At 41.7% G+C, this 14,639-nt stretch overlaps 1 protein-coding gene across 7 annotated transcripts in view; it reads left to right on the forward strand.

The window, feature by feature from the left end:
- Positions 1 to 8,098, forward strand: part of ELAVL4 (ELAV like RNA binding protein 4) — a 134,599-nt gene extending 126,501 nt beyond the window's left edge. For 5 of the 7 annotated variants that reach the window (XM_034652283.1, XM_019802063.2, XM_019802062.2 and 2 more), the window contains exons 5-7: positions 666 to 891; positions 2,482 to 2,520; positions 5,657 to 8,098. In XM_034652283.1, the coding sequence (XP_034508174.1) occupies positions 666 to 891; positions 2,482 to 2,520; positions 5,657 to 6,026 (635 nt within the window). In that variant the 3' untranslated portion in view covers positions 6,027 to 8,098. The remainder of the gene's footprint in view (positions 1 to 665; positions 892 to 2,481; positions 2,521 to 5,656) is intronic. The other 2 variants (XM_034652295.1, XM_034652309.1) reach the window with 2 other exon arrangements.
- The last annotated feature ends 6,541 nt before the right edge of the window (positions 8,099 to 14,639 follow it).

Here is a 14,639-nt window from a genome sequence, read left to right on the forward strand (position 1 = left end):
AGGAACACAACCTGTTGAAGGAATAGGTGGCAGTTCAAGGATGGCTGGCATGAGGCTCAACAGGGGATTTGGGGCCACATCACCAGGGGCATTAAATGCCATGCTAAGAAGCCTGACTTCATCTGTATGCAACATGGAGCCATGGAAAGGGATTTGGGGGGGGGTTGTTTGTTATTCTATGTGGAGTGGGGGGCAATGAGGAACGGGTACCATGCACAAGGTAAAAAATGGCAAAGTTATGAAAAATGTATTTAAAGGGTGTCACGTGGTCAGAGTTTGCTTGTCAAATAGATTACATAGTCACTAGGTGTGGAGGGTGCATTGTAGGACTAGAAACTGGACAGTGGGTGATGGATTACAGCAACTAGAAAGAGACGAGCACTGAGCAGGTGGTGGTAGAGGCTGGAATGGATGTGAGAGGTATGTGTGTTCTGTGGGTGGGTGTCCCCTGTTCAGAGCCATGATGGTAGAAGCACAGGCAGGTGCATTTTGATGGGTGAGACGCATGTGGGGAGCCAGAGTCAGCCCACCAGTGGGCCAGGGACCAGCCCCACCGGTGGGCTGACTCGCCACAGAATAGCCCTGGGGCCCAGCCCATCTCTTCCCAGAGATGTTTACCAGTTTGGTTTGTTCACTTTTTATGAAGGCTCTTTCTCTTTCCCCAGGAGTGTCCAGAGGGGTGGGATTCATCCGGTTTGATAAGAGAATCGAGGCAGAAGAAGCCATCAAAGGGCTGAATGGCCAGAAGCCCAGCGGTGCTACGGAACCGATTACTGTGAAGTTTGCCAACAACCCCAGCCAGAAGTCCAGCCAGGCCCTGCTGTCCCAGCTCTACCAGTCCCCCAACCGGCGCTACCCTGGCCCGCTTCATCACCAGGCCCAGAGGTTCAGGTAGGCTCACCCTTGGGAGAATGGGCGCTGCTACACGAGCAGAGCTGGGCGAGGGCCAGGGAGACCCACAGCCCTGAAAGATGGGGCAGGCGTAAGAACCTCCGCCCCAGGAGTCACTGTGTGAACCTCCCCACCGGGCCTCAGTTTCCACTGCTGTGACATGAAGAGGTTGGACCAGATGCTCTTCCAAGCCCCCTTTCCACTTACCGCTGTGACTGTGGTTAAACTTCAGATTTTTGGATTAAAACAAAATTCTTATATTTAACCAAACCAGAAGCTTCCATTTCAACAAGAGTTCATCACAAATAAGTGACCACATTCAACAGCTTAGACTTAAGGCTGAGGGAGGGGCTTTTAATAAAGTCTAAGGGAAGTGTAGGCCAGGAATCAGATCCTTGCCGGGGAGAGTGGTTTGGCCTGTCCTGCCCTTTCTTCTCCAGGAAACTCTGTAGGGTAGGTACTCTCTTTTGTGTTAACTTCACTCTGTTAAGTCAGCATATTCTGGGAAGGCAAGAAGGAAGATTTCTCTAAGCTTTATTAGTGTTTCCTTCAGGCACCCAACGCTCCCAGTGCAATGGGGACTTCCCTTCTCCAGGAACATTTCTGAAAGCAGGTTTCACTCCAAAGTCAGGTTTGGACTGCCTTTATTGTATAAGAGATAAGAACATTCTTTACACAGCCATCATAACTCTAAAAAATTCTCTTATTCCACCCATGTCCCAACTGCCCTTTAATGAAAAGGGCTTTTTTTTCCCTCCTCTTCAAACATCACATGGAAAGATAGTAGGCCCTCCATCTGGCCATGAGGAGGAGGAAAATCAGCCTTTGTAGCATCCTCCCATGTCCTGGGAATTTGAAAGGGTTAATGATTTCACGAAGAGTCCAAGTCACCTAATTTTTATTTTGTGTGAGAGCACATGCAGTATTTATGTAAAAAGCCTTTCCAGCAGGCTTCTAATGGTGGAAACTATGGTTACTACTGCCCCATGGTGTGAATAGCTTGTCCCCAAGTAAATACTGAACATGAGGGAGATTATAACATAATGGCAATTTGCTAGGAGGAGCTTTCAGGTTGTAAATAGTAAGCTAATTATAAAAAAAACCCTTAACCCTCAAACTCCCCCTTCCCCAAAGAATGTGTGTGGTAAGATTTAGTTAATGTAGCTAGACTAAGAGAATAGATCCATTCTGATACGCATTGTGCATGCACGTGTATTCCTTTCATTCACAAGTTTAATTGCAATAAAAGGTGAACAACTTAAGAAGCTGCCCCCTTTTAACAACTTCACACACAATACAAAATGAAATCCACACAAATGTTCTAGGAGGAGGGGGGTGTGGGATTAATTCAGACCTTGAAAGAAAGGGAGCTTCATTACACACTTGCTTTAAACTCTAGCATTGACCTGAACATGAATTACTCATAGTTGGAGGCAGAAAGGGGGGAAACTACCAGTGGAGAGACTCCTAAGCATTGGGGAAGTTGTTGAGCTTTTCTTCTTTGAAAATGGAGCATTCTTATTAATAGTTCCATTGAGCGATCTTGCCATCTGTGAGGCATTAACCCAGAGACCCTCCTTCTCTTTGCAGGCTGGACAATTTGCTTAATATGGCCTATGGCGTAAAGAGGTAATTAAAACTCCACAGATTGCCAGATGTCCGTGTTGGCACAGACTGGGGCTAGAAATTTTTTTTTTTAATTCACTAACTTTACTTTTTTTTTTTTTAATTCTTCCTTTTTCCTCCGCCAGCATGTCAAATTCTTAATTTTAATTTCAGACCTCAGTTGGTTTTGTTTCTTTTAGGGCACACAAAGTGTGCTTGTGTGTTTCACTTTTTCTTTTATTTGCAGGTGGGCTCCTCCTATGGTTCAGGTGCCACAGCTACCAAGCCCTTGATAATCTGGTTCTCTGGACGGCTCCCCTAAGGGAGAAGGCTCCTACTCTTTGCCAGCTGATTTTGCAAACTTGCAGAGCAACTGTTTTGCATTAGCAATGCCAAGATTCAGTTAAGAGGGCAGATTCCAGCAAATCAAAATTAGAACATTTTGCTAATCATGGTTGACAATCTTATGATTGTCAGTGGAAAAATTAGATTTTGGACTACCAGCTCTGGCCAAAGCATGAATAAACATGTGGATGACCTGCTGACTCCCAACCCCCCCACCTCACTGTGCATTTCAGCGCATAGCCTGACAAAGAAGTGTATCTGTGTGCACCTCAACCAGGGATTTCTTTTGTTACAGGTTTTAACAGTTATTATAGATCCTCCCTTGGTTATACATGTATTATGTTTTAAACTTACAGCTCCTTTCATGTAAAGCCTTTCTGTGGGGTTGGGGGCTCAAATAGAATTACAGTTTGTGGGGCTCTCTGAATGCAGTCATGAGAGTGGTCCAGACCTAGTCTGAAAGCTGAATCTCGGGAAGTTGAGTGCGTTATGTCACTGTGTCCCTGAGATTCCCATATGTGCTTTTGCGAAGCTGCACTGGGCTGCTAGGGACATAGCATCTTCATCATCCTGCTCGGTAGAGCTGCACACTTTAATTCCCCTCCCTACAGTCAGGCAAAGACATGTGGTCTTTAATAGCCCCAGTCACACTCCCCGTATGAGGCAGTGCTCTCACCACTTGGCCACGCATGGTAAGTACCCCCTCTGGAAACTGGCACACAGTGGAGGGAGTAGCTGGCCTGCCGGCTTCACTAGCCGAGCATCAGCCTCTCCAGTCTCAAGCCTGGCACGAGTGAGGGTAACTGGGAATTACTCCCTCATGTCAGGCACACTGCCTGCCTCTTCCCACACCCACTTTTACATTTTCCCACCTCTGGCCTCTTCTCCCGTCTACCTTCAGGGCACCAAGCGTGCAGGGATGCTTCTGCACGCTAAGGCCAGAGAGGGCACAGAGGAGGCTGGTCCCCACTCAGGGCAGACATCACTAGTCCATAACAGCATTCTGTTTTCCTGTTACACCCAGATGTGGGTCCAGACTCCTTCCTACCAAAGTGCTCCAGGGGGCCATTACCAGCTAGAGTTGAGACTGCTTGAAACGTCTTTGCTGGCTCCTGACTTTGGCCCTAAAACAAATACCTCACTCTTCCCTACTTTTAAACTGAAAGGAGTCGGTTCACTCAGTTGGAGGAGAGAAGGTTGAGAAGACAGTCTTCAGAAATAATGAAATCATAGACATGGATTTGCCCTCCTAAGAATCCTTCCCATGATGTGTTTTGGTTCTGTCTTGTTACTTGTTTTCAAGCAGGAGAGAAGATTGACTTAGCGAATATAATGCCCAAATTAGCACCTGTTGAGTTGTTATGTTTAGCATATCTTCAGCTGCCATTTGATTATCTAAATTCTAGTTAGAGGCAGAACTGTTCTTTCCTAGGATTTTCAAATCTCCAAGAATATTTGCTTATTTTTAAAACGCCCAAAGGGGCGCCTGGGCGGCTCAGTCAGTTAAGCGTCTGACTCTTGATTTTGGCTCAGGTCATGATCTCAGGGTGGTGAGATGGAGCCCCGCATCGGGCTACGTTCAGGGCATGGAGCCTGCTTAGGATTCTCTCTCTCCCTCTGCCCCTCCTCCCTCTCTAAAAACCAAAAAACAAACCAAAACACAACCAAAAGTCCTAGATAACACTTTACCCCATTCTCTCTCCAGTTTTTGCTTCCTCCTCCTCCCCTTTTTCAGAAATAAAATACCAAAACCCAAGCACATGAAAACCAAGACATTAGTCAATGGATAGGGCCCAGATGCCTGTACATGTTTGATAGAAAACAAAATGTTAACAAATATTTTTCTGCTGTAGGCACTGGTAACCTAATCCGATGCATCCATTATGAATCACACGTGGATATATTTTATCAGACAGTGAATAGAATCTGAAGGGTTGTTTTCCTTTTCAAGATAACATGAAAACTGAGATTTCAAAGCCTGATACAAAAGTAGTTGTAATGGGGCAAATAACAGTTTTCAGCTTTTCTAATTTAAGACATATAAATGCACAAACCACTTGAAGTCTCACTCCTGTGATGCTTAGAAATGAATTCCAGATAACATAGCATCAAGGAGTGATACATCATTATTATTGCTTGAAGGTTTGGGGGGAACTCCTTTGAATAGATATGCTGAATGAAACATGAGCCACCCATCTGATTAATAACAAGTTATGTCTGTTCATTCTCATGTGTCTCTCTCCTCAAAATACGAAGAGATCTTTGACAACCATAAGTCAGGGGACTGCAAAGATGGTAGACTTGAGCACTCCTAGGGCCATCCCCTAATCTGCCTTGAAAAATAAATAAAATTTCCCAAGCACTGATATCCACCAGTGCCATTCACTTATGCAATCAATAAGTATTTATTATTTTCTATGTGTCACTGTGTCTGTGATATTCCCGTATGTGCCCCACTGAATAAATGAGTAGAGCAACAGGATGAATGAAATAGAGCCCCTCCTCCCCAGAGCTTACTGCCTGTTGTGGGGGGAGGGAGGATAAGGGTCCGGATGGGATGCCCTATGACCACATACTGTGGTGGAAGTATGATAGAGCCTTGCTCTGGGAGTTCCTTATGGTTATTAGGAATTGACCTAGGCTTTCTCTTGGCATATATGGGCCTTAGCCAGTTTAGCCATTCCATTCAGAAAAAATGCTACAGACATTAGTTTTTGCATTTTGGTTTTTAAACCCGGAAGACTGTCCTGCAAACACTCACTCAGCCCTCTGCCCCATGTCTGTGTCTGTGCATCTGTGTGTTATCCATGGTCAGACTGATGTCTGGACCAGTCCCCCCTTCTGCCTGTCCCCCCAGGTTCTCCCCAATCACCATTGACGGGATGACGAGCCTTGTGGGAATGAACATCCCTGGTCATACGGGGACGGGCTGGTGCATCTTTGTCTACAACCTGTCCCCTGATTCCGACGAGAGTGTCCTCTGGCAGCTCTTTGGCCCCTTCGGCGCAGTGAACAACGTCAAGGTCATCCGCGACTTCAACACCAACAAGTGCAAGGGATTCGGCTTTGTCACCATGACCAACTATGACGAGGCGGCCATGGCCATTGCCAGCCTCAACGGGTACCGCCTAGGAGACCGAGTGTTGCAAGTTTCCTTTAAAACCAACAAAGCCCACAAGTCCTGAATTTCCCATCCTTACTTATTAAAATATATATATAAATATATACGAACAAAACACACACGTGCACACACACACACATACACACACATACACACGCACACACACAAAAGAGAGAGAAACAAACTTTTCGAGGCTTATATTCAACCATGGACTTTATAAGCCAGTGTTGCCTAAGTATTAAAACATTGGATTATCCTGAGGTGTACCAGGAAAGGATTTTATAATGCTTAGAAAAAAAGAAAAAAAATACAAAAAAATACCTTTGATGCATTGAATGTTCTTTCATAGCTGTCGTTGTTGAATATAATATACATAGATAGCGATGTGCAGGGATTTTAACCCAGCCAGCTAACTTTACTACCTTCCTTGAAGGTGGGTCTTTTTAAGATGACCATTCGCTCATTTGAAGAAGAAAAACAAAAAACAAAAAAAAAAATAATAATAAAAATAAAACAATTTTTACAAAGTAATGGGATTCAAAGAAAGAAAAAAAAAGATTTTTCTTTTTTGTCAAAAAAGTTGATCCAATCAGATTGGTAAAAAACCCCCACACAAATTAAAGAGGAATAATAAAAATTGCAAAAATGAAAAAAAAAAACTTTTGCAAATTTTTTTATTTTTCCTTTTTTCTTTTATATCATGTGAACTAAAAACAGTCTTCTGTTAGGGGATGGGGGCAAGGGGGATACCTGATGACATTAACAATTTAATAACATTAACATTGTTGCCAAAGAGGTGGTCTCTTTGCTGAAAATGGGTTTCAAGAAAAATCTATTTTTATAAAATATAAAGAATTTTTACAAGAGAATCTGGATTTGAGAAAAAAATATTTTGACTGGCTAATTTAGGGGAAATTGACAACTTTGTTGCGTTCATACTGCACTGGTAACTTTTTAGAGATCAAGATGTGTGTTTTAAACTGGATTCGTAGACTGTTTTTTGAAGGATGGGCTATAAACAGATGATCTTCATATCTTTTCATAGCATGTAATAATAATAAAAAAAAAACAATTATTAATTACTAGGGGAAAGGAGTGTTCGTTCTACCCAGGGTACCACAAGTTCCCCACAGTCAAAACCCAAAAGCAAGGAGATGAGTTGAAAGACAGTTTTTCTTTAAGTCATCAGTATGGGATGTCAGCAGAACAAAAACTAAAAAGATTAATTTTCCTTTTGATCTAAAACTTCCTTAGTTTGAGCAGTAGGTGCTATGAAATTATTTACATATCTTAGTATCATAGTTAAATGTAATGTGTTTAGGAGAGGAAAACAAAAGATACATTTGCTTTAAATTCATTAAGGAATTTTCAAATTCACTTTGTAGCCCATGCTGATAGAATTGGGCTGTGTTGGTACATTTGAAACACTGTTTATGTTGCTTGAAACACTTATTTATTTAATCGCCGATGTGATGATGCCTATGGCCGAGATCAAATATAGCTAGATTGGCTAGACTACTTATTTGTTTACTTAAACTATGGGAAGAAGCATATTATTGTGTCATTCTGTTGTGTGTGTATGTGTATATACAATATAAATATATATATATAAAGTTATTTTTTCTTTGGGTTAATTTATTATAAGTTGTAACACTTGGCTAGTTTTGTTTGTATATGTCTTAAAATGTTTTCTTATGATATTTAAGTGACAGTTAAAGAGGTATCAAGGTAACTTGTGTAGAACTATTGTTTGATATATTGTCATGTTTGTTGTGAATATTTTTTCTTACTGCACAGTAGAAAAATAAAAACAACTGGGTCTTTATTTTAACGTAATTCAGACTGGGGAAAACAAAACAGAGCTAAGGGAACAAAATGACTGAGGGAGCATTCTCCCACGTCCAGTGCACTGATCATTTTAGTATGTTTGTGCTTTGTACGGTTATATATTTAAAACAAAAACAAAACAAAAAAATACAAGGGTTCATGCTCTTCCCTGGGTAATAGAAACAGTTACTCGCTATGCATAATCTAGTTGATAGTTAAATTTGCTATTGCTTTTCTTGTCTTGTTATATAAAATCTTTTCAATACAAGTTTAGTCTTAATGGTAATAAAACGTTATGGTTATTTATAACTTGTGCTTATTTTGTGCGTTTTTTCCCATGCTGAACCCACTAAGTGCATGTAGACAGAACTGTTGTTTTCACACTGAAGAGGCAAACTTTGTAGTAGTAGTCGTAGTGGTAGACAGATAACGAAAACCAAGGCTGCATCATAGACTCCTCCTTTAAATTTTTTTTCTGTTTTTTTTTCCTCTTTTCGGTTTTGAAACAAACAAACAAACACCAGATTTCAGTTCAGAGAACACTCGTTCAACGTTCAGGGAGAACTTTTTACATCACCTGCTATGAATGAACGCAGTTTGCTGGCAAAATTTTGATGCATTTGCTAAGCATTAGTGGGAAAGGCATGCCAAAATCTCTTCTCTATAATGTGTTCACTCTTGGGGGAAAAAAAAAGGAAAAAAATTCTTAGGACCAGGCAGTTGTATACTTTAGTTATAATGAATGACTTCATGTTAATCTTGCTAGTTTAGATGATTTCTGAGGGAAAGTATTGTAAATGTTTTTCTTTCATAACCTTGTTGTGTTTGAATTATTTGTACTTTATCTGTCCAGACAATAAATGAAAGTGTGTAGAATGGATTTGAGCTTCCCAGATTTTTAAATGTGTTCATTCAAACTTTTTTGTGTAGCATCTTCAGATTTCCCCTATAATTTTATCATTAAACAAACGCAAAAAAAAAAAAAAGGTAGAGTAAAATTGTGTTTTGCACCTTAACCCAGTCTCTCAAAGTCAGTTCAGGATTCAAAAGTCATTGCCCGAGTTCCATACAACTAGAAGTGTGGGCTCCAGCCGGCAGTATCTGCACCATCTGGGAGCTTGTTAAAATGCAGAATCTCAGGGTGAATGCAAATCTATATTTAACCAGATCCCCAGGTGAATCACTGGTACTTTAAAGTGAGGAACACTGCCGTGATTGATAACAAGCTGGCACATTTGGCATTATGTGTGGCATTATGATACATTAGTGTCTGTTCTTCCTTTATAAGCATATTTGTGACTTATTCAGGAGAAGGAAGTCCCTATTTGCAGAGCATCTATTGTCAGGTTGTGTGGTGTCCTCTACGGTCTCTCACTTTGTTCGCCAGCAATCTGGGAGAAGTGGAGAGCACTATCCTCATTTCACAGATGGCAAGACTGAGGCACAATGAGATTAAGTAATTTGGAACAGCTAGGAAGTTTCCAGGTGGGATTTGAATCCCAGTCTGATTCTTCTGCACAGCACCCCAGCCTTGAGATTGTAGAGTTTGGGCGGTATTAAGGAAACAGACCATTTGCGTCAGAAGTGACAGCTACACAAGAAAAGGTCACCTTTTTATTTTAGCATTCATTTTTGCGTAGAAGTTAGCAAATATTTGACTTTCTTACCTTTCAATAGAAACCCTAAGCAGAGGACTTATAAAATCCATATATAAAAAAACCTGGATTTTAAGCTCAACTGAGGGGGGAACAAAATGCCTAAGGTATCATGAAGTCATATTAAAATATGCCCTGAACTTTACAGATGAGCTTTTTAGTGATTTCCTGATACAATCACTCATTGATGATCTACTGTCTGTCTTTCGTTTCCATTTTCTCACTAATTGAAAATTCATAATACCCCATAAACCATCACCATCCATAAACTGACACTTGCAGAAGAAATGCTCCCATGGAGCCAGATGAAGGAATAGTCAAAGTCTCTTCCATTTCTTATTAGCCCCTTTTTTTATTATTATATTAAATTACCTCAATGGTTGGGATAATTAAATTCAGGGCAAAGAATGGGATTTAATTAACCAAGCTAAATATTAAAACTAAGTCAGCCTGAACTTCACATAGTTGAACTTAAAGGTTCTTATTTTAGTTTTATTTAAAGACAAGCCCCTATATTCCTTTACTGCAGAAAAAATGGACAAATTCATAGCTGCCTCCAGGAATAGCAGAGCTTCACAAACGTGTATATAAGGGTCTAAAAATGTTACTCCTAAACCTACAAGAGTTGTCACTAATCATCACCACCCCTGATCCTTTAAGGTGTCATTTTAGTGCACTTTAAACAAATGGGTACATTATTTTGGAATATTAAAAGTTGGTAGAATCTTACCAGTTCCTAGAGTTCACTCCCCACCTTCCAACAGATCGACCCTGGAAGTTTCACAAATGGCTGTAGGTGTTTAACTAGGTCTGTAAAATATCCATAACAGGCCATTCTACATACACTGTCTTGGTAACACTTCCCAACATCAGCATAACATGTCTGTCTAACATCTAATAAAAAATTCATCTTGCTGTGAGTGGAAGCCTGTTGCCTTAAATCTCCAGGCAAACATTATATAGTTTCTGTAGGTGTTTGTGGGAAAGTTTTAACAAATCAGAAGAATGCAGAGGTTATTACGTTTCTTTTCAGTCCTAGGTACGTTATGTTTTGCTTGGATGAAAAATTGCATGCCAGGGAAGGCCGAAGGCGTTTACTTAGTGTTGTTTCTGTCAAACTGATAGGAAGAAAAGAGCGCAAAAGATCATGTGCTTGCTTGTGTCTGTAACCATCCCATGTCGTCACCACCACCGTCTAAACTACCTGGATCTGACAGGGAAGATCAAACAGTGACCAAATGTTAGTTGCAGCCAGCAGATTTTACCAACGTGGATCCTGTTTAAGTTTCTTTCATCACGATCAGTCGTTATTCGTTCATGTATAAATAAAACACTAAATCCCAGAGAACAACATTTAAAGCACATTTGAAACTCACAAGTCTCATGGGGCCCCTAGGCAGTCAGTATTTGTGTCTGGCTACCTTAACCTTGTCAAAACTTGGCACTTCATCGCCCTTCACCATAGGTGATTCAGGAAACAGTTCTTCAAATTGTTTTACCCTTACTCTCTGTAGGCGCTGTGTGTTTGTTCTTTAACCGACATACACATGCAAACAAACAGAGGCGAGCATTGGTACAACTGAATAGGAAATGGGGTGTTTTACTTTCACTTGCAAATTCAAAAATCATACCTGACAAGGCATCATTAACAGCAAGAGTGTGTTTTCTAAATGGAAGAGTCATTAAAATCTTAATTTGAGGCCATCCTGCCTGGATCCATTCCACAGCCTCGAGAAGAGCTCATGGAACACAGCTGTATAATATCCCTACACCCTCCACTGCCTTTGTTCTCCTGGAAAAGAGAATAATAAAAGGAAATTACATTTTATTTCCATGAGCTAAAATCAAGTTTTAATATTGTCCAAAAATGACTCGTACCATTCCTTTATCTTATTAGCTTTCTGGCATATTAAGTAATAAGATAATTTCTCATGGTACAGTATTTATGTAAGAATCATATTTCTCTCTCTGCAGATCACTTACAGAAGTGTCTGTTAACAGGAGAGAATGATGCATAATCGGCACTTAAGATTAAAATAGACCTGAGAACATAAAAGTGTTCCTTCAATTAAAGGAATAGCATTCCTTCAGTCTCATCTTTTTTGTTTCTGCAGCAGAATGAAAACTGGCTTAAAATCACCCAAACCCAGGTTAATTACAGGAAGGTTTCCCTATGCAAGTCCGGCTTAATCTACTAGTGGTTCAAATGCAAAGTAGATTCACATGGCACTCCAGGATACCATGTAATTATTTTAAACAGTTTCCACCAAAGTCCTTGAGGTTTAAGAGATTATTTCTAGAAAGAGCACTAGCATTTATTATCTTTCCGATATGCCAGACACTATACATTTAGCATTTGGTCCTTCTACCAACTCAGGAGTAGCATCCTCCTTTAAATAGAGCAAAAAGAGAGTCGGAGAGATTTGTTATCTTGTGCAAGCAGGTAGGTGGTAAAAACAGAATTCAAACCCAGGTCTGCCTGACCCCAAAGCCCCCAGTTATACCACCCTGGCTGTGAGCCAATTCTATCATAATTAGAGCCAAAACAATTACCAAATGGTCTTTACTTCAATTAAAGGTATAGATGAGTCCTGTTATGTAAGGAACAAGGGAAATAACATTAATGCATTGTGCCTGGGGCTAATCCCCAAATCTTTAAAGGAAAAACAGATCCAATAACATTGGTTTACAAGCAAATTGGCAAGGAAAAACTAAAAATCAGAGTTCTTAAATACTGATGAGCAATAGTGTTTAAAAATGAAAATTTCATTGACAAGTCTATTTAAACCACCAAAAGTCAATAAGGTAGAAAAGAGCTGAGGATGAGACCATGAGGTAGGAAATGTGTACAAGCCAACTCAGCTGCCCTTGGAGCTGGCCCTCCAAGTCTCCCAAGACTCTGTGTGAACAGTATCACCATGATGAGAGCTCCTTTTACTAACTGTATTGCCTCTGAATCCTTAGAACACTGCTAGGAGGCAGGTAGTATAATCCCTATTTTACATCTGACAAAACAGGCTCAGAGACACTAAGTATCTTGGCCAAAGTTTTACAGTGTGTCGCAGAATTGGAATTTACACCCATGTTGTCTGGCTCCAATGCAATGTCTTTCCACTAAACCACACCGATGGCCTTTCAGTGTGATACCACCATTTGTTGCACACCCACCTACCTGTGAGGTCTGGCAGGCTGGGGGTGGGAGACCCAGCCTAAGCCTTGTCTACACTAAAATCCCTACTCTGGACACTTGCCACATGCCAGGCACTGAGCTAGGGGACACAGTGATAAACAAACATATTCAGCACTTTTTTCTTCCACCTATTTTGTGCATGGCACTGTGCAGTGGGTGATGACAGGAAACAAACAAGCAAAGGAAAGGAAATTTAGACTTTTGTTACAAAGACAAGACACATGAAGCAATTATTTAGCCATGCCAGGTAGTTTCTGCGCTGGAAAGAGAATTACAAGAAATTTGGAAAATTTGCAGGGACTGAAACAGTATTTTGGTACCCAGAATGGAAAGAGAGTGTGGGCTGGTAGAAGGACAACAAGTATAGTGAAAGAAAGTTCTAGGTTTGGATCCCTAGGTAAATTGTTTCATGTCTCTGAGATTCCTGATCAGATAAGGAAGGATGAGAGATAAAACATGTCAAGTTCCTGGCCCTTGAAGAAGAGTGCAGTCGACCCTTGAACAACATGGGGCCTAGAGGCACCGACCACCACATAGCCAAAAATCCATCTATAATTTTCAACTCCCCAAAGACTTAAGTACTAATAGCCTATGTTGACCAGAAGCCTTACTGATAACACACAGTCAATTAACACATATTTTGTATGCTACATGTGTTATCTACTGTATTCTTACAATAAAATAAGCCAGAGAAAAGAAAATGTTATCAAGAAAACCATAGGGAATAGAAAATACATTTACTGTGCTATAAAAAATCCATGCATAAGTGGACACTGGCAATTCAAACTTCTGCTGTTCAAGGGTCAACAGGGGTAAGAATTAAACTGTAAGCCAGAAAGATTCCCAGAGGAAAGGAGCATGGACTAGACCCTTTGGCAGGGGAAGTGGGTTTGGCGGGTGCCTGTGGATATAAAGAACAGAGAAACCCTTGAGGAGGGAGGAAATAGTAGGATGCATGCGAGAGTAAACACTTGGAAATCTCACTCGGCCTCATGGAATTTGAGCTTCTCTTGAAATACCACAGTGACTCTGGCCATGTGCCGTCAAGGGCTCTCATTGCCCCTCAGCAACCACAGACCCTGTAGATCGGTCCCTCTGGTGCCTGGCCACTCCAGTGACTCGGCCATCCCACCTCCTTGCTGTGGCTCTTCAATGATGTTCCTTTACCAGCAGTCCAATTCTCCCTAAATAAACAGTTCCAATTCCAGAGAGAGGGGCCGTGTTGGCCCTGGTTGGTTGGCATTCACAGGCTGCTGGCACCATTCATTCTCCTTCTTACAGACCAACCCGGTCCAAACAGCTAAAGCCGGGGCTGAGGTCATGGCTACACAACATGGCCTGCTGGCAACGATCGGCTTGGTGGAGTTGGCCGAGCAGGGGCTTAGGGCAGGCGGCTTGAACAGCCCTTGCATCACAGTGGGAAGTGGCTAGACAAGACGGAGCTGAGGCAGGCCTCCCTGGGGTTGGTGAAGGGATGGAGACAGGTGCTAAGGAGCTTAGGTAGGCAGCAGTGGGAGGATAGCAGAGGAAAGCTTCTACACACAAGCCCTACTTGTCTTTGCTGTAGGCACAAGAAAGACTCATAAGTTCTGTCTCAAGATGAGAAAGGGATCCAATTAGACCGTTTGTAAAGGGCAGCCCTCGCCCGCTTGTCCCACATCGGCCTGTCATTGCCTGCTTAGTTAACTATGGAAAGGCCTCAGAAGTCAGTTCTACCTCCTCATTTGAATCCTTGGGAGAAAAAAGGACTTTGAATTGCCCACCCCCCCCCCAAGTAATTAGCACCTTATCTCATTTACAAACATTAGGATTCCTCTCCTTAAATGCACCCTCCACCCTGCCACAGGCCCCATTTCACTCAAAACACACACGAACACATGTGCCATCCAGGTGTCTAATCCTGTTTGTTCAGCTCATGACTCACTGCCTCCTGAGGACTTTTCCTGACCCTCAGCCTGGGTTAGGGAGCCCTGGACAATCCCACATCCCTCTCCTTTCCCGTCAC

The sequence above is a fragment of the Ailuropoda melanoleuca genome, chromosome 2 (genome assembly GCF_002007445.2).
Source record: "Ailuropoda melanoleuca isolate Jingjing chromosome 2, ASM200744v2, whole genome shotgun sequence".
In the NCBI taxonomy this organism is placed as follows: Eukaryota; Metazoa; Chordata; class Mammalia; order Carnivora; family Ursidae; genus Ailuropoda; species Ailuropoda melanoleuca.